The sequence below is a fragment of the Bos mutus genome, chromosome 2 (assembly GCF_027580195.1).
Source record: "Bos mutus isolate GX-2022 chromosome 2, NWIPB_WYAK_1.1, whole genome shotgun sequence".
Lineage (NCBI taxonomy): Eukaryota > Metazoa > Chordata > Mammalia > Artiodactyla > Bovidae > Bos > Bos mutus.
In genome coordinates this window covers 46,803,863-46,826,846 of record NC_091618.1, presented here as the reverse complement: position 1 = coordinate 46,826,846, position 22,984 = coordinate 46,803,863, and the positions used below count along the sequence as shown (strand labels likewise).

The window sequence follows — 22,984 nt, the reverse complement described above, 5'->3', positions numbered from 1 at the left end:
ACTCTTAGCGACCCCATGGACTGCAGCCTACCAGGCTCCTCTGTCCATGGGATTTTCCAGGCAAGAGTACTGGAGTCGGGTGCCATTGCCTTCTCTTACCATATACATTTTATAAAATAATTGGGGTAGAAGAGGGGGTGGGGTGGGGCGGTTGCCCTAACTGTCAGCAACATACTAGAGGCCTACTATGTACCAGGCATTGCAAGTATAGAGGTAGCAGAGTCCCTCTAGGAGAAGATAGACATGTGAAGTTAGTTACATCTAGCTTTTCCTTTGGTCAGTGATGCTGTGTCAGTCTGTAAAAATTAGATTATGAAGCTAAAATGTGTGTTGGGAGTAGCGCAGTCATTATTGTACAGTCTTAACTTCATCTTCCTGATCTTTAAAGGACAAGGAAAGATTAACCTTCATTATGTTGTTCTGAAACTAAAAAGTAAAATAAACACAATGAAATAAATTATATGAAAATACTTTATAAACTATAACATAAGGCAATATTGAAACAAAAACTTGGTATTTAAAAATACAAATGAAACAACTGTTTCAGTAGATTCCTACTGTCAGCCTTAGGCTTTCCACTGTATAACTAACCAGTTTTAATCAGGGCAAACCAGTTTTCAACACAGATTACCTACAAGGGCATAGTTAATTATCTTTTTCATAAAAAAGATAATGAACAATACTTAAATACCCTACTCACCCCATTCAGAATTTATATTGTGTCCTTTGACCCAACAATTGCACAAACCTACTTTTCCAAAGTAATGATACTGAATTACTATTCTATAAAGCATTCTTTCATTTAAAAATTTTTTATTTTCCAGGAAGGGCCATGGGTTATGATGAGTTGCCAACTCATATGTTTGCAAAGTCTGGTATTAGGTAAAATGTTTCTTTATGCAAAATGAACGTACCCCCCCCACCCCAATCACACCAAAATAAAGTAATTTTCAAGTTCCAGGAGCATTTTGATTCCTGATATTTATAAGGGAAAGTCTGTACCTTTCCACTTTAGCTGTGCCATGGCCCAGTAGTTATTCCAAAAACTCACCTCTTATAAAGGCCAAATCTGCTCAATAGATGTCCCTTAAACTACTTGATGCAAAGAAAGGCAGGCTGTCAACTGAATCAACCATGATTAACTTTCAACATGTTTCCTCTCCAGACAAATGTTTACTATGTATAAAATACACATCTATTACTATAAAATCTTCTTATATGAATCCGCAATTCAAAATGTCATAGATCAAGCAATACGAATAATATCCTAAATGAAAGTACTTAAAACTCACTATGGTCTTTAATTTTCAGAAGACCTGGATTTTAGTATTTTTCAAGGTGACTGCATATTTTATATATTTCCCAGGGGACTATCATTCATGAATTTTTAAATATTCACTTTTTCTACTCAAATAAACCACTTATTTAAAAAAGCTGATGGTACTCAGACAGCTATCCAAATTGGTTTAACTATTTCATACATTAACTATACAAGAAAGCAGTTTTGTGAGCAGAAACAGATATAAATGAACAAACTTTCACACTACTAAAGGGCTCCAGGAAAAAAAAAAAAAAGGGCTCCAGGACTTAAAAATAAGTACAGTTACAGAAAAATATCACTTTTTATGGAAAGGTTTTGCTTTATTTAATAGAAAGCAATGTTTTGAGTATATTTACTTTAGTCTTTTAAACCAATGCAAGTACAATGATAAGCACTGAGTAAAAAGTATCCTGCTTTATGAACTTATTTTTAACACACTGAAAACATACTGCTCACTAAAGATAGAAACGTGATCCAATTACAAAATATAATATGTATGTGTAAGCACATACAACTGAACTGTGAAAAAATAGAAGATTAATCAAAATACTGTTTTAAAATATTAAATTCAAATTATGTGGAAATTTTATGCATAAAAACCATATTGTATAATCAGAGTAACTCTTTAATAGTCATTTCCAGAAAAAAAATACTAACTTTAGTTAAAAAGCTGAATTTTTTTTCTTTTTCAAAGTACTTTCAAAACTTCACGATCCAAATGAAAATAAAATACTTCACAATTCAGTCCAAAAACATGTTATATAATTCTAAACCCAAGAAATCTTCCTGTGATGTATAAAATAAATCTGCTAAGGGAAAAGAGCAAGAAAAGTCAATCTAGGAAAGAAAACTGTTTCATTAAGTGAGAGTCAAAGTGTGATCTCAAATTACTTTTTTTTCCCCTCCCCATCATTTCTTTTCATGTTACCTCTTGATTCTGAGAGTCACCTGCAGGGAGTTCACCTTGATCTACGTTTTCTCTCAAATCTTCCCCATCTGGCATGTAGCACAGGGGAGCACTAAATCCCCCTCTCTATTTCACCGGCAGGAAGAGCTAAGCTCAAATTTCACTTTTATCTCTCCGCTGAAATGAGTAACATCAAATAAGTGCCTAAAATCTATAATTATTTCAGCAACAAAGTAGGCTTCCTAGGTTTGACTTTGCCCAGCTGTTTTGTTGCCTTAATACCAATAAAAATTGGTATTTTTATTAAAAATAAAAAAAACTACACATTAAAAAACCTGAAATTAAAACTGTCCCTAGACAAATAATTTAAACATTGGGAAAATGAGAAGTAAACATAGGCCCAACCACTTACAGTCTCCCTCCTCCATTCCTGCTTCACGCTAATCATCCTAAATAGAAACGTAAGTGTTCACCTGGACAGTATGGGGAAAGAGAGCTGCTTGTTTGTGTTAACGGGGTTGGAAGCTTGGAGAGGCAAACGGTCCCAAGTCCCCATTTCCATCACTTGGTCTGGTCCTGCCCGTTCTCGGTCCACGTGCCCAGCGGGCTAAGGGCGTCAGGGGGCGGTTCCGGGGGACCCGCTGGCCTGGGTGTGGTGCAGGCAGGCAGGAAAGACCTGGTGGCACACAGTGGAGTCCGTCTCAGTTTGATCACTCGGTGCGGGGTGGCCGTCTTGTCCGAGAGCAGAACCTTAGCCGGAGGTAGGTGTGTGGCCCCGTTCTCAGGAGCCCCAGGCCCCTGTGCAGCCTGGGGATGTTCAGGCAGCCCAGTCCCCACCGGGGTTGGCACTTTTGACTGGGCAGAGCGCTGCACTGCCCTTCCTCCTGCAGCCAGGTTTGCTGTTGCCCGGGGCCAGGGTTGAGGGGCACTGGCCGGAGACACCCTGATGGAAGCAGAGTTCTTGACCTTAATTTGGGTGCTGGTGGAAGGACCCAAAAATCGGACTGGCTTAGGTCCGGTCTTACAGTTCACACCTTCTTCTTCTTCTTCTTCATTGACTATTAGTCGCCTGTAAATACAGAAATGGGTGCTTGTCAGCATTTACAGGTTTAATAGCTAATGAAAATGTCTCCAAAGTTTAACTTCAAGGTGAACAAAAAGGTTTTTGTCAAGAATTTGAGTCAAGAGGTTTAGCGGTATCAACTTACCTACTTCATCTCTCATTGCCCACCAAGGTCAATAAATAAATTAGCAAGGTTGCAGAAGATTGTTTCAATTTAAATACATTCTTTTAAACTCATGCATAATGTTAATACCAATGATAAGTTAAAATCTGAAGTGTTACACTAGAATTATACAACACATGACTTGTTCTCACAAAGCCTGATGCAATCCAGAGGATAACCAGGAGTGTCCCAAGTTGTTTTTCCCAGAAAAGCAGCTGCAAGAGATTTATTAAGGGAAAAAACGGGTTTCACAAATAAACTTGAGAAATGCTAAGTGTGTATTTTATTCTACTGAAGTTTTAAACTCTATATTAACAAAGATTCTATAGTAAAGACACCTGTTTAGCTTTGTTGACTCCACTGACCAATCATTCTGTAATGTAACCTTTGGCACCCAGTAAAATTAGCATGCCACAGAACACATTCTGGGAACTGCTAGACTAGTAAAACCCACGGTACAGTTAGATGCTTTTCGAATTTGAGAAGTATTGGACAAACCTTCAAAGATTCCTGAACTGAGTTACCATTCACTATAAAAAGCCTAAAGTGGGAACACTGGGGAACAGGTGATTGTTTCATCTACTGTACAGAAATCAACACAGAGAATCAACTAAAATGAAAAAACTGAGGAAAATGTTTCAAATGAGAGAACAAGATGAAACCTCACCAAAAGACATTAATGAAACACAGATTAAGTAATTTGGCTGATAAGGAGTTCAATAATGGTCATAAAAATGGTCACTGGACTGGGAGAAGAGTGAATGAACACAGTGAAAAACTTCAACAAAGATATGAAAAATATAAGTCACAGAGCTGAAGAACACCATAACTGAACTGTAAAATATACTACAGGGGTTCAACAGCAGGCCAGATGAAGCAGAAGAAAGAATCACTCAACTCAAAGGCAGGGCAGTGGAATTCACCCAATCAGATCAGCAGAAAGAAAAAGAGTGAAAAAATTGAAGATAGCTGAAGGGACTTATGGGACAACACCAGATTAACATCCACATTACAGGGCTCCCAGAAGAAGAGAGAAAGGAGAAGAAATCTTGTTTGAATAAATAAAGTTGAAAATTACATAGCTGAAGAAGGAAAGAGACATCCAGATCCAGGAAGCCCAGAGAATTCCAAATAAGGTAAAGCCAAAGAGACCTATACTAAGACACATTACAATTAAAATGTCAAAAGTTAAAGGAGAAAATCTTAAAAGCAGCAAGAGAAAAATAACTTGTTATATACAAAGGAACCCCCATAAGATTATCAAGAGATTTTTTTCAGCAGAAACTTTGCAAGCCAGAAGGGGGGTGCATAATATAGTCACAGTGGTAAAAGAAAGAAAAATCCAACCAAGAATACTCTACCCAGCAAAGTTACTATTAAGAATTGAAGGAGAAACAGTTTTCCAAACAAGCAAAAGCTAAAGGAGTTCATCACCACTAAACCAGCCTCTTGAGAAATCTGTATGCAGGTCAGGAAGCAACAGTTAGGACTGGACATGGAACAAAAGACTGGTTCCAAATAGGAAAAGGAGTACGTCAAGGCTGTATATTGTCACCCTGCTTATTTAACTTATATACATGATGATAAACACTGTGCTGGATGAAGCACAAGCTGGAATCAAGATTGCTGGGAGAAATATCCATAACTTTAGATATGCAGATGACACCACCCTTATGGCAGAAAGTGAAGAGGAACTAAAAAGCCTCTTGATGAAAGTGAAAGAGGAGAGTGAAAAAGTTGGCTTAAAGCTCAACACTCAGAAAACTAAGATCATGGCATCTGATCCTATCACTTCATGGCAAATAGATGGGGAAACAGTGGAAACAGTGGCTGACTTTGTTTTTTTGGGCTCCAAAATCACTGCACATGGTGACTGCAGCCATGAAATTATGATGTTGGATGACATCACCGACTCAATGGACATGAGTATGGGTAAACTCCAGGAGTTGGTGATGGACAGGGAGGCCTGGGGTGCTGCAGTCCATGGGGTCACAAAGAGTCAGACATGACTGAGTGACTGAATTGAACTGAACTGAAACCAGCCTTACATGAAATGTTAAACGAACTTCTTTAAGCTTAAAACAAAGGGCACTAATTAGTAACAAGAACACATATGAAAGAATAAATCTTACTGGAAAGGTAAATATGTAGTAAAGGTAGTATATTAATCACTTTAAGCTGATATAAAGGTTAAAAGTCAAAAGTAAAAAAAATAACTATGATTAAAATAATCAGTTAAGACACAGTATAAAAATATGATATCAAAACATAAAACATGGCACGGGATAGTACAAATACTGAGATTTATGGTTTGATAACTTGATTTCTTTGGAAGGAATGATGCTAAAGCTGAAACTCCAGTACTTTGGCCACCTCATGCGAAGAGCTGACTCATTGGAAAAGACTCTGATGCTGGGAGGGATTGGGGGCAGGAGGAGAAGGGGACGACAGAGGATGAGATGGCTGGATGGCATCACTGACTCAATGGACGTGAGTCTCAGTGAACTCCGGAGTTGGTGATGGACAGGGAGGCCTGGTGTGCTGCGATTCATGGGGTCGCAAAGAGTCGGACACGACTGAGCGACTGAACTGAACTGAACTTTCTTTAGTGGTACGAATCGTACCACTAAAGAAAGTTATCAAACCATAATGGAAGACAGCAAGATAAAGGAACAGAGAGGAACTACAAAAATAGCCAGAAAACAGTTAACAAAATGGAAATAAGTACATGTGTGCTCAATCTGACTGAGTTATGTCTGACTCTTTGCGACCCAAGGGACTGTAGCCTGCCAGGCTCCTCTGTCCATGGAATTTTCCAGGCAAGAATACTGGAGCAGGTTGCCATTTCCTACTTCAGGGGAATTAAGTACATACATACCTATCAATAATTACTTTAAATGAAAACAGACTGCATTCCCCAATCAAAAGACATAGGGTGGCTGAACAGATCACACGCTAGGACCCATCTATATGCTGCCCACAAAGTACTCACTCTAGATGTAAGGACACACACAGACTAAAAGTGAAGGGATGGGAAAAGATATTCCACAAAAACCGAAAGAAAACAAAAGAAAGCTGGAGTAGCTGTACTTAACATCAGATTCTCAGAACTGGAATCATAATAGCATACTGATTTGAAAACTGTGAATATAATATATTTGACCTTTAAACTCTACTGAACATAACTGAAATTTTGTAGGTGAAAAATGGTTCTTTGGGACCTCACAAGTGCTGCTAAGTCATCATTATCACCATCTTGACCATGAATCAAAAATAATGCTTAATACAATCCCAGAGGAAAGACAACCAACACAGAGGAGAGCTTCCATAAAGCCCCTTCTGCTTGCTTTGCATTTACATGCATCTTCCACTGAACTCCAGTCCTGTCTTTCTCTACCTTAGCACCACTGCCATTTGGGGTTCAATATTTCTTTGCTGTGAGGGGCTGCCCTCTGCCTTCTAGGAAGCAACCCTCTAAATGCCAGCAGCATCCCCCACCCTACAGTGTCTCCAAACATTGCCAAATATATCCCCTGGATAACAAAACTGCCTCTGGTTGAGAACCACTGCTCTAGACCCAAATGATATCTGCTCGCTGTAAGTTCAAATGGCAAAATGAAATTATGATAATAAAATGAAAGCCCTTAATAAAAAAGATGTTTTAATAATATAGGATTAATACTAAAAACTAAGTAAAATTCTCTGCATTCTGTGAAAGATTCAGAGAGTAAAAGAAAGCAGTCTGAAATTTCACAGAAGGACCGAAACAAAGTCTAAAATAGATGATCAAGAAATTAGAACATCAGAAAGCCACGAATAATACCCAGACAATGAAAATGAAATAATTTTAAATGTATGTAAAACACAGTGAAAGACACAGACATGCAGTGAATTTAATGCTAATTATTTCATAGAACATAAGAAAATACTACTAAATAAAAATGCTATTAGTATTTGTGGTTACAGAAAAGAATTCAGAGTAAATCACAGGAAGTTTCAAATATTAAGTCTAACACATTTTTTAACTATTGCCAATAAAGCCTGAGATTTCACTTTAGTGGGGAAAAATACCACAGCATTCCTACTGTGTCCAGTAGTATTTTTAAAATCAGACTCTGCTTAAATAATAATAAACCATATAACTCAGTTTTAAAGAATTACTTCTACTTTTTACATAGTTCTGGTAACTTTGCATTTATCTAGATTTATATTTTGATGGTAAGTCAGAATATTTATCAAGGTGATTAGTAAGCTCAGTGAGATTAAGAACCATTATTTATTCCCCCAATAAAGGCAGTAAAAATAAAGGTGACAGATTAATAATAATAAACCAACAGAGAACAAATAACCTCTTTCGAATTGGAGCCATGTGACTCAGGCTTCCAAGTAAAGGGCGCTCTTCCAGAGTCCAGCATTCTATCAGCTCGTGAGGCACCCGCCAGTAGCTAACACCTGGAAGATAAAAGACAATTTAGAGAACCACTGTCCACTGCCAAAGATTCAGCAACATTGTTTGGTATAAAACTGGCCAGGAAAACCTTAAAGTTCATGCCTCCTATTTAACAAAGAAAAGTACACACAGGAAAAGCTCACATGAAGAGCCAGGGCAGCAGGGACACAGCTCATGACCTGGGTCTACGAAGAGCTGGCTACCAGCCCAGCTCTGCTGCTGCTGCTGCTAAGTTGCTTCAGTCGTGTCTGACTCTGTGCGACCCCATAGATGGCAGCCCACCAGGCTCCCCCGTCCCTGGGATTCTCCAGCTAAGAACACTGGAGTGGGTTGCCATTTCCTTCTCCAATGCATGAAAATGAAAAGTGAAAGTGAAGTCGCCCAGTCATGTCCAACTCTTCACAACCCCATGGACTGCAGCCCATCAGGCTCCTCTGTCCATGGGATTTTCCAGGCAAGAGTACTGGAGTGGGGTGCCATAGCCTTCTCCGAGCCCAGCTCTGCTACTGATAATCAGCAGGTCATTATATAGACCTGGGCAACTGAGTGTATGCTGGTTAAGGCCACAGGCTTTGGAGCCAAGACTGCCTGGGTCTGGATCCCATTTCTATCACTCGCTGATCATAACACCTTGGGAAAGTTAACAACTTTTCTGTGCCCGAATTTCCTCATCTGTGAAATGATGATGAGAATTCAAACCTTAAATGAGAAAATAAAAGCAAAATGCCTAGAACTTAGCACTCAAGAGATGTTCGGTACCTTTATCGTAAGTCACAGTGTTGGTAGTAACGTGAAAAGATTGGACAGTGGGGGTTCTAACACTTGCCCTTTCTACCTCTTGGAAAATCCCATGGACGGAGGAGCCTGGTAGGCTGCAGTCCATGGGGTCGCTAAGAGTCAGACACGACTGAGCAACTTCACTTTCACCTTTCACTTTCATGCATTGGAGAAGGAAATGGCAACCCACTCCAGTGTTCTTGCCTGGAGAATCCCAGGGATGGCTGAGCCTGGCGGGCTGCCATCTATGGGGTCGCACAGAGTCGGACACGACTGAAGCGACTTAGCAGCAGCAGCAGGTTGCTGCGATCATCAATTCAGATAAATTTTGTGAACCACTCTATAAAAGGCAACCACTATATGAACAGGAGGTGTCGTCAATACTTTATAGGCACCTGTTCAAACAAGAATAATCTGAGGGGTTTCCCTGGTGGTCTAGTGGTTAAGAATACACCAGCCAGTGCGGGAAACACAGGTTCAATCCCTGGTCTGGGAAGATCTCACATGCCAGGGAGCAACTAAGCCCGTGATCCACAACTACTAAGCCAGCACCCTAGAGTCCTCACGCCACAACTGCGAAAGCCCACGTGCCTAGAGCCTGTGCTCCGCAACAAGGGACGACACGACAGTGAGAAGCCTGCTCACCGCAACTAGAGAGAGCCCACACGCGGCAACGAACATAGCACAGCCAGAAATAAGTACATAAATCTTTTTAGAAAAAGAAAAAAGAATAATCTGAGTTAATGTGGTAAGCCAAGATTCCAGTCAAATTCACTTAATTTTTAAATCTGCTGTTTTTTTTAAAATTTATTTTATTGAAGTATACTTGATTTACAATGTTGTGTTAATTTCTGCTGTACAACAGTGATTCAGTTATACATATGTATATGTATATATTATTTTTCATATTCTTTTCCATTATGTTTATCACAGGATTCACAACAATAGGACCTTGTTGTTCATTTATTCTATAGGTAACAGTTTGTTTGATATGATTCTGATTGAAAGCTGAAAATGTATTCTTATGAAACTTAAAAACATTATCTAAGTGAAAGAAGCCAGACACAAAAGGTCATATATTGTAGGATTCCATTTATATAAAAATTCAGAATATGCAAATCCACTGAGACAGAAAGCGGACTGGTAGTTGCCAGGGGCTGAGGGGAGAGGAGAACAGAGAGTAACCGCTTAATGGATACTGGGTTTCCTTTTAGGGTGAAGGAAATGTTTTGGAACTAAACAGAGGTGCTGGTTACACACACTGTTGGTGCAGCAAATGTCACTGAAATGTGTACTTTAATTCTTATGTGAATTACACCTCAATTAAAAAAAAAAAAACCATAAAAATTATACATAGACACATTAGAAAAAGTTTAAAGAATGATGCTGAATAAAAATTGCTTGGCATTAAAAACAAAAGTAATCTTTAAATCCCAAGAAAGAATTTGGCATTTTCTTTTTCATCATTAAAGGTCCAGTAACAACAACCAACTTAGCAAGATGAGCCCATAAATTATTATATATATTGTGTCCAATACTCAAAGTCTGTGGACCTCATTTTAAGACAACTTTCTAGAACTGCTTGACTACTTAAACACCTACTTAAACACCACAAAAACATCCCTAAATCTCATCCAGTAAGTTTTCATCTCTAAGTCAGGTTTGCTGCTGCTACTGCTAAGTCGCTTCGGTCATGTCCGACTCTGTGCGACCCCATAGACTGCAGCCCACCAGGCTCCCCATCCCTGGGATTCTCCAGGCAAGAACACTGGAGTGGGTTGCCATTTCCTTCCCAATGCATGAAAGTGAAACGTTAAAGTGAAATCGCTCAGTTGTGTCCGACTCTTAGTGACCCCATGGACTGCAGCCTACCAGGGTCCTCCATCAACGGGATTTTCCAGGCAAGAGTACTGGAGTGGGGTGCCATTGCCTTCTCCAAGTCAGGTTTACTGAAATGTAATTTACATAAAATAAGATTTACCTTTTTTAAGTACTCTTGAGTTTTGACAAGTGTGTACAGTCATGTAACTACGGCCACAATCAAGATATACAACATTTCTATCACCCTCAAAAGTTCCCTCGTGCCCTTCTACACTCAATGTCCTGCCCTCCATTCCTTAGTTTTGCCTTTTCCAGAGGGTCACATAAACGGAATCATACACTGTGTATGTAGCCTTTTGTGTCTGGCTTCTTTATGATGCTTTGAAGATTCATCCATGTTGATATATGTATCAATAGTCATTTCTTTTTATTTCTGAGTAGAATTCTATTATATGGATACACAGCAAACTGGTTTTAAAACTTTTATTTTTTTCCTATATAATTCATGTCATTGTATAAAACTTGGAAAATATAGAAAAGTATATATAAAAAATAAAAACCACTTCTAATTAAGGGATTAGGAGTTATGGCTCATGACATTTTGATGTATCTCATTCAAATCTTTTTTCTATTTATATTATATGTACATAATTGAAAACACATTATATTTAATTTTGTTTCTTACTTTGACCATTTCTTAATCATGGGCGCTCATCAATGTAAAAAGTTATTCAAAGTAATTCTAATAGCTATATCCCATCTATATCTTGTGGATGTGCCAATATGTATTTAGCCCTGTATTATAGACATTTATATTGTTTTTACTTTTTTTCTATTATGAATAATGCCTAGTTGAACATCTCTGTTCATAAGCCTTTTTCTGCATTTGATTATGTCCATAAGGTAGATTTCTGGAAGTAGAATTACTGAGTCAAAAGATATGAACAATATTGATGCTATTGATATGTACTGATAAATTTCCAAAAGTAATATTAATTTTATTCCTGCCAAGATTGCGTGAGATCTTTACTAATCTGGTATGTAAAAATAGTTCTCATTTAATGCATATTTCATTAATAATGAGTTTGAATCTCTGCCACATTTATTTCCTTTCCTGGGAATTTTATGGTCATGAATCTTATACCTTTATTTGTAACAGGGTTGAACTGATTTTCTAGTCAATTTAAATAAACTCTATTTATTGTAAGGATAATCTTTGCTTCATGTAATACTTTTATACAAGTTTTTTAATTAGTTTTAAAATTTTATTTATAACGTTTTATGCTTTAAAGTTAATACATTAAATATTGTATAAGCAAATTTATCTTTGTCTTTATGTTTCATTTTAAGCTTATAATTTATTTTCCAATTAAGAAATCAGTTATTTGGTTATATCTTACTATAGTTTATAAAAGTTTCATTTTTCACTCATAATGAAATAATGAAAAAAAATTAATAATACTGGCAGTATTTTGATAAATGCTGTGAGGTTAAAGTTATGTTCTTCTCCCAAGCATATTTCTCAAATAACCTATCCTTTTTTATTGGTATTTAAGGCTTTCTTAGGGTTTCCCTGGTGACTCAGGCAGTAAAGGATCAGCCTGCAATGCAGGAGACCCGGGTTCAATTTCTAGGTCAGGAAGATACCCTGGAGAAGGGAATGGCAATCCACTCCAGTATTTTTGCCTGGAGAATTCCATGGACAGAGGAGCTGAGTCAGACACAGCTGAGCAGCTAACACTTCCACACTTTTCTCACTTTCACCTTCTTCCTTTCAATAGTTCTTTCTCTCATTTCTGTTTCCTGTATTATGGCTTTCCACAGGCCTTCCAGAACTTTTATAAGATAACAGTAATACTTTATAACATGCTTTCTAAAAAGTTGAAGTCAGTTACACACACATGCTTTGTTAGAGTCAGAGATCCCAGCTTCCTGAGTCAGTGGAGAAGGAATCCCAGCCAGGCCCTCCCAAAGCTTCCTGGGCAGCCTGCCAGTCCAGGGGCACAAACGGAGACTGAGAACACCAGCAGGGGTGTTCCTCAACTTAAGCCCAAGTGTCTCAAAGTCAATTAAGTCTCAAGTAATAAGCTTAGAGAGAATAGCACTTTGTTCATTACACTTCATCCTATCTGTTTGAGGGGCATGATATGAAAAGAAAAAGGAGGAAAAGTACGGGTACTGAGGGAAAAAAGGCTTGGGACCACCATCCTGCCTGAAAGAGGAACAGCTGATGAAGAGTTTTAAAAAGGCTCTTCCGTTCTCTATTCAATCTTATGTGACTTGCAATGTCGTCTCTACCAGCTTTTAAGATCATTTGAGGACTAAAATGTGTCTTATTTATCTTTGGATAATTTTAGGACTTATTATAGTGCTTGCACCTAACAGACATCAATACATGTTAAGTAAGAAAAAAATACTTAAGCATAGAACAGTTAACTCTCTGCCATCTTTAATAAGTGGCGTGCCTCCCTGAGACTTCTTTTCCTCATCAATAAACGGTAAACAGCACATAGTCTTAGGACTAACAGATTCTAAGTGTAAACTACGTATCACACTGCATATCAAGTAGCAGTATTATTATCAACTCAAGTTAGCAGCTTGGTAAAAATGGTCAAATTTCAAAGTGTGCATTTAAATAATATTTTATTTTCTAAGGGCTCTTTAGCTATCTTCCTAGCATTATTTTCATTTTCTCTCTCTCTCTCTCCTTTTGATTACACATTTTATGCTTAACACAGATGTATACTTCCTACGACAATGCTAGGTACCCAAAAGGTGCTACAGGAACTCTTTTTAAATTGAATTAAGTAAGCATAACTAATAAAAGTGTATTTTAGGTTACTGAACTATAAATTATTAATAATAGCCAGTAATGAATGAGTTTTAAAAATTTTTAAGTAAACTGCTTCAATGTTACTATGAGGTGACAAATACCTGGACCCACACCAAAAATTACATTATCTAAAAAAGCAATTCAGTATGTGACCTTGCTTTGTCTTATTAAGGAAAAGTCTATCTTCCGCCTTGAAATAGAAAAATTGGACTGTACCTTTTCCTTCCCAGGCATCAAAGGCATCCATCATTTTCTTCAATTCTGCTACTGAATAATAGCTCCAAATGTACTGAACATTATTTCCCGCCTCCCTAGAAATATTACAAAAGGTAATGAAAATATACTACCTAAGTATGAATGTATGTATATGTATACAGCAAATAAGATACTTAATAAGTACTTGCTAATTAAGGAAAAAAATATGTTGGTACTGAGTAAAATTGTTCTTCTGTGATCCTTAAGCATATATATATATGACATGCTCTATTATTATAATAAACTAAACTTACCAACTAATCTACATTTTATCTCTTTTTACTGTGGCAAAGTATTTGTTAACCCACAATATAAACTGTGTAGACAAACTAATAAATCTTTAAAATAAGTTTTCTAAAAAATCACCTAACTCCAGCAAAGTTAGAAAAGGTTCAACTTTGACTAAAACTTTTCTAACACTATGCCATGTACTTATATACAAACATCTCTGTCTGTAAAGAATTCAGAAAATGATGATATATTAATTGTCTAAAAAGCAAGCTCATGTGGTCATGCATTAGTCACTAATATGTGACCCAATCCAATCTCCCAGAGAACTAAAATAAAACTGCTAGGTGAATTGACCAGTATAAATAAGATTACAAGGAAAACATTAACAGAATAACCCTTAAGAATTTAACATGCTCAAGGTATAGAATTTTCAAGTTGGGACGGGACTGGATGAAAAGCCTTTCAGTTCAGTTCAGTTGCTCGGTCATGTCCGACTCTTGGCATTTCTTAAACCAGGACACCAAGACGGAGGCCAGTCCTGGGTCACCCAGCAGGCCTGCTGACTTTAGGTTAGGCTTCTGCTCGTGGACTGCAGTCCAGGGGAGACACCCAGGCATGTGGCTTTTCTCTTCTTTCTTTTCTCTCTGTATAAGGCCTTTCAGGGGATTCTGATGACTGTTCCAGCTGAGAACTTCTGTAAGACCAGATGGATGGCCTATTGCTCCTACAGATAACAAATGGCCTGAATTGCAATCTCTTCATGAAGCAGGCTTATCTCAACAGCTATGAAACTCACTCTGTCTGTTGAGAAGTACTGATGGTCTTCCCAGTCAACCACATATTAAATTCATAACACCTCTTAGAAGAGACCAAGACTTTATTTTGTTCCTTTTCATATTTAAATACGGACATACCTTTTAAAAATGCTTTTACTGTGAATTCTTCCTCCCAGCTGCTTATCAATAGCATCTGTTCCATCAGTTTTTGTGGAATATACACCAATAATTCTACTCTCACAGCTTGCACCAGATGTGTTAAGATAGTGGAGAACCCAAACTGTTGGTTTATTGCATACTAAACCATACGAATCACAGAAGTCTGTTAAAGCCTGAAGCAAAAAAAAAATATATATATATATAAAGTTTGAATTTAACTCTGGAGCAAAGTAAAAATGAATTTGTTTTATTACTTTCCTGTAAAGCTATCATTTCACTTGGTTGTGAGGGAAATAAAAGGACTAAACATATAATCTACTTTTTATGCCTTTAAAAACCAAACCATTTGTTGAATTTGGGGTGTTGTAGAGGGGGCTTGGGCATTTCACTATCCCAAAATCCAACACCTTTTCATCTAGAGAATCCTTTTCCACTAGGAAATTATGCCTCATTTCCTCCTCCTCTAGACTCACTACCAACATCACTTTAAAAATCTTCATATGATCACTAAAAGTTAGAATTTTTTCTTTTCCCCCAAATTTTCCATTTGACTCAATTTTCCTTTTACCTTCTATTCACTAACCCCATGGTGGATGCTTATTCTGAACTCAAAATCCAATCATGGATGAACCAGATTAACTTGTTCTTTCACACTGAAGGATATGAATATATGAAACTAAATGCCTACGGTCTGAACTTATTTGGCATTTATCCACCTATTCATTCAGTCACTTGAATACTAAGTGATGTGTGAATACTATGTATATAAGGTCCTGGAGACAGGGTCCCAGCCCTCCTCAATTTATAGCTGATGGAGAAGACAGACATTAAATAAGTCATCAACACACAGTGTACTAAGTGCTACCAGGAAAGCCTACGAGGCGCTGAGGGCACAGAACAAAAGGACTTCACCCGGTGGGGTGGCTCAGGCCTTCCCTGGGAGAAACGGCGTTACTGCTGTGAGCAATAATGTTTTGTTGGTTTTGTATCCCAAGGGCCTAGAAAAGGGTCTGACACACAGGAGATGCTTACTATTTACTGACTCAGAAAAGGAAAAGAGGACCCTAATGTGTACTGCATTTAATATTGCTATCTAATTCCTGAATTGGCTTTTATCCTCACTTGCACATCAGTGAAAATCATCAACTGCATTATAAATTGTTCAAGGGCAAAAACTGAATGCTCCACACGGTCCCCAGAACAGTGTCTTAGGTGTAATAAGTACGAGTTGGCTGGCAGAATGAACGTATGCATGCTCTGTCCTTTGTGCATGCAAACCAGGACGAAAGACTATAAACGTGAATGTTAATCCACCCCAACTAACCCCACTTAGGTTTTTTTTTAGCCCCACTCTACAGATGCGACAAACAGTACCAAGAGACTGTTTAACAACTCAATCTATAAATAATTCCAGCAGCAGAATCTATACAACCATGCAAATTCCCGAAGGGGATCTGGAACCAAATCAACTTTCTCTTCATGCTGCATTCCTAATAACTATACCATCAACTTGCTCTCCTAAACACTGACGTCTAAGTCAACAGAATTCAGACCAATTCAAACCAGTTTTCACTATGCACAATTATTTAGGAAAAACATTTTTCTTAGATGCCCCAAAGTGCTAATTAATAGCAAATATGACACTTATTAATGAGAAAAAAACAGATGAAGCTGTTCAAGTCATGTAAACACCTTTAAAATGTGATTTAAAATAGAAGCAGCTTAAAAAAAAAATTTACTGATCTCAAGGTGAACTAATCAAACATATTTCAACTTAATAATCAACTGCTACACTCATTCAATCAGGTGAAAGATTTTATTCCATCTTTTATTTATCATTACCATCCTTTTAAAGTTATGCTTCCCTGGTTGCTCAGATGGTAAAGAATCTGCCTGCAATGCTGGAGACATGAGTTCAATCCCAGGGTCAGGAAGATCCCCTGGAGGAGGAAATGGCAATCCACTCCAGGATTCTTGTCTGGAGAATCCTATGGACAGAGGAGCTTGGTGGGCTACATACAGTCCATGAGGTCACAACTAAAGTTGGACACAACTAAGCGGCTAACACATTTATCCTTTCAAAATATCATTTTGGGAAAGAAATTATTACCACTATATCTTTACATACTACAGTGCTGCTCTTAATTTAAGGAGAACTTCAAGAGTAGAAGAGTTCTATTTTTAAAAATAAAAAGCCATCAAAAAGTGGTAAATTTTCAACAAGGAATAAAAACTCCATAAACCTTTGAGTGGCTTTGTAATATACTTTTCTAGAACAGAATTTTGGCCTAAAAATGAATACTGGTAATTAAGAAACACAACTTCAAAAATCGTAAGATGTAAAACTGTCTCATTGTGGCTTACGTTACAACACAGGCTATGCAAAATAACATACAGTGCTTTGTGAATAATAAATGTATAATAAATGAATATTATATATTCATATATGTATTTTAAAGCTTAAGAAAATGCCAAGACCTTTTTAAGTTCTATATTTGACCTTAAAGAATATGTCTCCATTTCATTGGCCAAGTGGTCAGACAGGCTGTACGGATAAGGGATGCCAAAGTAATCAGCTTCTTCCTGCAGAGCAACCCGAGTTTGCTCCTCTGTGGGAATGTGAACTTCTCCATGAAGATAATCCAAAAGGTATTTAAATAGATGTCCATCACGGTCAATAACACAAGCTCCTAGAAAACATTCAGTTCAAAAATTATTGCATAGATACAAATAACCATGATAAAGTTTCAACATGTCAAACCAAAATTAGACTGAAGACCTCTACAAGTAGAAATGTTTCTTTCTCATAAGAAAGTTAATATCATGTGTTCAAGTAGATTTAGTCAAATTTGGGGAACCTCTTGGAGAAGGCAATGGCACCCCACTCCAGTACTCTTGCCTGGAAAATCCCATGGACCAAGGAGCCTGGTGGGCTGAAGGCCATGGGGTCGCTATTCGCACCTACCATATAGGAAAATGTATTCTGAGCTCCATCAGGAATTTTGGATACAATGACCACATTCCCACTGCTGGCTACCGCAAAGACCATGGAAGCCTCAGACTGCTGGAAGAATTTTAAGTTTACCCTAACCTCAGCCTGGCTGGGCCAGGAGAGGTGTATGGAGTTCTTCCCTAATGAGGGTATGTGAGTGTTCGTTACTATGTCTGGCGTTCGTATGTCAGTGATCGTACAAATCAACTTGCAGTGTCACTGACATATAAACCCATGGTTCCAAGACCTGGACACATGACCTTGGACTTACTAGGCTTGTCCTTTTGTACTAAACTTTAAAAGAGAAATGCTATGCGGGTACTACTTTATAAAAAAGGGCTTTTCTTAGACAATTCAGCAGAATTTTTAAAAAAATACTTCTGTATGGACAGAGGAGCCTGACAGGCTACAGTCCATGAGGTCATAGTCAGACACGACTTAGTGACTAAACCACCACCATGAGGTTATTCAATAATTCCTTTTCTCCATTGATTAGTTTAGAATAAAAGGATTAAGAAGGTATAAGCTTTGGAGCAGAGGAAACAACTCACTTGCCACTGACCACCTTTTCACCACAGCCTTTTTGTCCAGATGGACATCAAGTCCTGGGCACCACACATCAGTGAGTTTTTCATTCTTTCAACTGCCATTCATTTGGCAAACAAGACCCAGGGATACTAACAGCCCTTCAGGCTCAGAACTCCTCAACCTAACACAGAAGCAAGAGTGGGTGCTCTAAGCCCCAGAATCCCTCAGATGTACAAAAAGCCCTACTTGCATTCCTGAATTTTTACAACCAGCAGTAGGTTCAGCGTACCCCAAAACACTTGAAGCAAAGAGCAGCACCAGGACCCTAATCCTTGCGTTTTACAGTTTCTTCTGAAACACCAATTTTCAGTCCTCTCCCATGGTTGACTGATATCATCACTGCACTGACGTTTTCTGTGGCATACATGTCAGCCCACACAAGGCTCTGCAGCTGGACTAGGAGTGAATTTAACACTAATTCTACACTGACAATGACTGCCCTTAGCTATGAAGGCAACTGCTTTCTCTAAGAAACACAATTTTTAACTTGAAGAACACATACAGAAGCTAATATATTTAATCAAGCTCAATACAAAGACCCACTGAGTTGCATAAATGTAACACCTTTCCAAATATAATTAATCCCCCAAATCAGATCCATGGTTGGACAATGCAATGCAGGAGACCCGGAGTTCAATCCCTGGATTTGGAAGATCCCCTGAAGAGGGGAATGGATACCCACTCCAATATTCTTGCCCGGGAGATCTCATGGACAAGGAGCCTGGCCGGCTACAGTCCATGGGGTTGCAAAGAGTTGGACAGTTTCACTTTTTGACCTTTATATACATTCACTTTTTTGTCAACTTTTAGCGACAGCATCACAGATTCTAGAAACTGGTATTTAATTTCTCCAGGTACTTAATGAAACTCCATACATTAATGAAACTCCATACAGTCTTAATGATCTTAGTAATCAGCATACTGAGCTAATACATCCTGTTGTAATTAGAAAAATTAAAGGGAATTTAAACTAGACTCCTATTTTAATGAATATTCATGATCATGCTTACAGACTTGAGGTATTTACCTGATTCATCTGTTTTTAAAGGGAAACGACCACTGAACATGGATGCCAGCATTGAATCCTTAAAGCGGCACAAGGACTCCCGCCTGGCTGTGTAAATACAGCCACCCACGTTCAGTCGAAGAATATCTAACACCTCTTCTTCTGCCTTGTGACCTTCCATTGCTCTCTCCAACACCCACAGTTCTGCCTTGAAATACTTTCAGAAACTGCAAAACAAAGTGATCTCAGTCCCCCTCTGTAAAAACAAAGGACAATCACCACTGACATTTCCAATAATACATGAAATAGATTAAAAAGTATACACTCAAATGTGATTTTAAACAAATTCCTCAGCACTGGCAATATTGAATTGAAGGATTTTATATAACAGAAAAGAAGTCTCAGATAATCTGAGAAGCTGGAAAACTCTGTCCCCAAGTATGTAAATGATAATAAACTATTATAACCAAATTGAGGTGTTGAGATGATCGCTTAAAGAATTAAACGAGATAACTAATGCATTGTTTGTTACATTTAGAGCATAGGTGAGGTGTGCTTATGATCTCTTGTATTCACACATCTTTTCAAACTATAATAAGTCTTAGGGAGCAATGTAGACTTGCAGAGGTTATCAGCATGTAGCATGGAATCAGGCTGCTAGACGCTACTAGTTACTATCTTGGGACCTTAGGCAAACATTAATCCTCCTTTGCCTGTTTCCCCATGTCTAAATTGGAGGTAAGGATGATGCTTCCCTTAAAGGACTATCAGAGGAATGACTGACAGAAAATTTAAAAAGTATGTAGAACAGTCTCTGACTCTGAGTAAGTACTCAATAATGATAAATAGCATCTATAATGACATAAAAATCTACCAGAAGGTGTATACTGAAAGATGTTATATTGGCTCCAGAGACTTAAGGAAACCTAAGAGCAGACATTACTAACAATGGTAACGATAATTCTTAAATTAGGCAAATATAATTTGTCAACTAAGGTTAGAATTCCATGTATACCAAAAGACAAACTGGTCTAGAGGAACAAAATGATATCTGTAAATCATCTGGCTTCTTCCCTCCAAAATAGCTGAAGCTTTGGGGACATTTTATAGATTTTATTTCCTAACCCATTCTGGAGATAGGTGAACCACAGGTGACGGCAGTGTTCCTATGAAACCTAAAACAATACCATGATGAAAAAGGCACTCCCAATGTATCTGGACCTTTCATAGCAAGTGTAAAATGGCTGCCAAGAGGCTCAACTACACCCAAAGCATCCATGGCCATTCACCTATGCCATCAACTATGATCTTTTCGTAGATGTTCCAATTTACCCAACTTCCAATGAAATAAGAGAAGGAGACCATTAGAGTCTGAGGAATACCATGTGTGTGAAACATAATCAGTAGACAGAAACTATTATGGGCCAACAGTCCAGCTTTCAAAATCCATTTATCACTGTGACTTCCTACACTGCCTATAAGTCCAAGCAGCAGCCCAGCAACAAACCATGTGAAAGAAGCACTTCTGAGGCCTGGGGTGGAACTGGTTCACGCTGTCCCTGTTATCAGCTCCCTGGAATCCTGTCTATTCTTCAAAGCTGCTGGCAAACCTCATTGGTTACATGAACTTCCCAAGCAACCCCAGTTAGAATCTTTGTTCTCCAGATATACTCTGTACCCCTCTCCACATATTATTCCACTTGACTAATCTCTGGCTTGGGGAACTATAAATTGCATCACCTCTGTTGTTGTTCAGTTGCTAAGTTGTGTCCTACTCTGAGACCTCACTGACTGCAGGCAGCATGCCAGGTTTCCCTGTCTTTCACTTAATTCTCAGAGTTTGTTCAAGCTCATGTCCATGGAGTAGGTGATGCCATCCAACCCTTAGCATCACCCTTAACAATTTCCATTTACTGAGTGCCAGCCACTGTAGGAGTCACTGGACTGATTTTACCTAATTCACAGAAAAGTGCTACCGGGTAGGCGTTCCTGTCCCTACTGACAGATGAGAGCACTGCTGCTGCTGCTGCTGCTAAGTCGCTCCAGTCGTGTCCGACTCTGTACTACCCCATAGACGACAGCCCACCAGGCCCCCCGTCCCTGAGATTCTCCAGGCAAGAACACTGGAGTGGGCTGCCATTTCCTTCTCCAATGCATGAAAAGTGAAGTCGCTCAGTCCCGTTGGTCTCTCCGCGACCCCGTGCACTGTAGCATACCAGGCTCCTCCGCCAGGGGAGTTTCCAGGCAAGAGTACTGGAGTGGGTTGCCATTTCCTTCTCCAGGTGAGGACACTGGAGAAAGATGAAAGAATGTGCGCCCTGCTATAAATGGTGAAGTCAGCCCCAATCCAGGACAGCTGGACCAACTCCAAGTTCTTCCAGCCGCAGGCCACACAGCCTCCTTCAGCACTCTCACTAAGGCTCCTGACCCGGGCACGTCACTCACTAAACATCTGTCCATCTGAAGACTCCTGCTGATGGCAACAGTAACACAGCAGCACCCTGAGCGCAAGGATTCAAGAGAACCCCCAAGACAGAGGACTACCACTTCAAGGCCAGTCATAGGGCCCTATCCTCAAATGGGCCCACTTGGACTCCCTGCTGGGTCGGAAGGAGTCGGAAGTGCCCAGTCCTCTAAGAAAGCATTCCCAGAGTGCAGTCCTGTGACCACCTGCATCAAAACCATCAGGGAGGCTTGCTGAAAATGCAGATTCCCCGACCACGGTAGAGACTCCGGTTCACAAAGTATGAGGTGGGGTCAGGAGTACGCCAGCGGACCCTACTTTGAGAAACGCGGCTCAAGGGCCTCGAGCTCCTCCCATGACGCTGGACGAAAGGGGAGGGGCTGGGACACCACAAAGCCCCGCCGGGGTCTCCCGCACTCCGGGGATCCCGAATCTACCGGAAGCCGAGTCTGCGGCCCGGGCCCTTCATCAGGGCGCCGCGCCGCCTCCCGGGCCTGAGGCCCACCCAGCGCCCCGATCCTCCGGATGGGCGGGGCAGGGTAGGCGGCATCCCCGACTGACCTGCGGCCCGCCTGGCCGTGGGCGCCGCCGCAGCCGGACGCCGCCTGGCCCGATGCGGAAGTGAGCGCCTCCTCTGCTGCTCCGCAACTCCTGTAGCAGCGCGGGCCCAGCGGCGCCCCCGTGCGTCCCGGCAGAGCCTGGGAAAGGAGGGCCCGCCCGGGACACGCCCGGGACACGCCCCTCCAGCGCCCCGCCCCTCAGCCGCCGCAGAGGAGGCTGCGGAGGGGATGGTGGGAGGTTCCCGCCCCCACCCCAGTCTCCCTATCCTGCTGGGAAAAGAAAGGTCACAGGAGGGAGACGCAGTCTGGATGCCCGAGGAACGGATCTTGACCATTCAGAGGCTACTTTTACACTTGAAGAAAACAAAGCCGAAATTGCAATCGTCCAGGGTTAGTTCATAGTGGTAAGAGGCTGAGTTAGATTTTCTCACCTCTAGATGAAGGCTCTTCCCTCCAAACTGGGCTGCTCAATGCCATGCCAAGCAGTGTAATATTTGTGCTTTTGGATGGTGTTTATGGCTTACAAAGCTGTTTCACACAGAGCATTCTTGTTTAAATTAGCTGTGTGACAGTCCTGTATTGTTATTCCTGTTACAGAAAGGAACACTGAGGCAGGAG

General features: G+C 39.7%; 1 protein-coding gene across 4 annotated transcripts; it reads right to left on the bottom strand.

The window, feature by feature from the left end:
* Positions 1 to 474: 474 nt before the first annotated feature.
* On the bottom strand, positions 475 to 22,503 carry KCTD18 (potassium channel tetramerization domain containing 18). Of its 4 annotated transcripts, none has more exons than XM_070388487.1 (7): positions 22,125 to 22,268; positions 19,364 to 19,569; positions 17,235 to 17,446; positions 14,736 to 14,929; positions 13,552 to 13,646; positions 7,804 to 7,906; positions 476 to 3,297 (listed from the first exon to the last, which is right to left on the bottom strand). In XM_070388487.1, the coding sequence occupies exons 2-7, from the start codon at positions 19,521 to 19,523 to the stop codon at positions 2,790 to 2,792; spliced, it is 1,272 nt and encodes a 423-aa protein (XP_070244588.1). In that variant the 5' UTR covers positions 19,524 to 19,569; positions 22,125 to 22,268; the 3' UTR covers positions 476 to 2,789. The 4 variants fall into 4 exon arrangements, with proteins under 4 accessions (XP_070244594.1, XP_070244588.1, XP_005895093.2 ...); XM_005895031.2 differs by lacking the exon at positions 22,125 to 22,268 and adding an exon at positions 22,368 to 22,503 and having other exon boundaries at positions 477 to 3,297; XM_070388474.1 differs by lacking the exon at positions 22,125 to 22,268 and adding an exon at positions 22,368 to 22,498 and having other exon boundaries at positions 477 to 3,297; positions 19,364 to 19,598.
* Between the last annotated feature and the right edge of the window lie 481 nt (positions 22,504 to 22,984).

Bases quoted from the DNA above. Each gene is read 5' to 3' on its own strand.
- KCTD18 (XM_005895031.2), bottom strand. From the start codon at position 19,523: ATGGAAGGTCACAAGGCAGAAGAAGAGGTGTTAGATATTCTTCGACTG. The intron at 17,447-19,363 runs GTAAATACCTCA...AATGTTTTCTAG, and splicing joins TTTAAAAACAGATGAATCAG to GAGCTTGTGTTATTGACCGT. The intron at 13,647-14,735 runs GTATGTCCGTAT...TAATATTTCTAG, and splicing joins AGTAAAAGCATTTTTAAAAG to GGAGGCGGGAAATAATGTTC.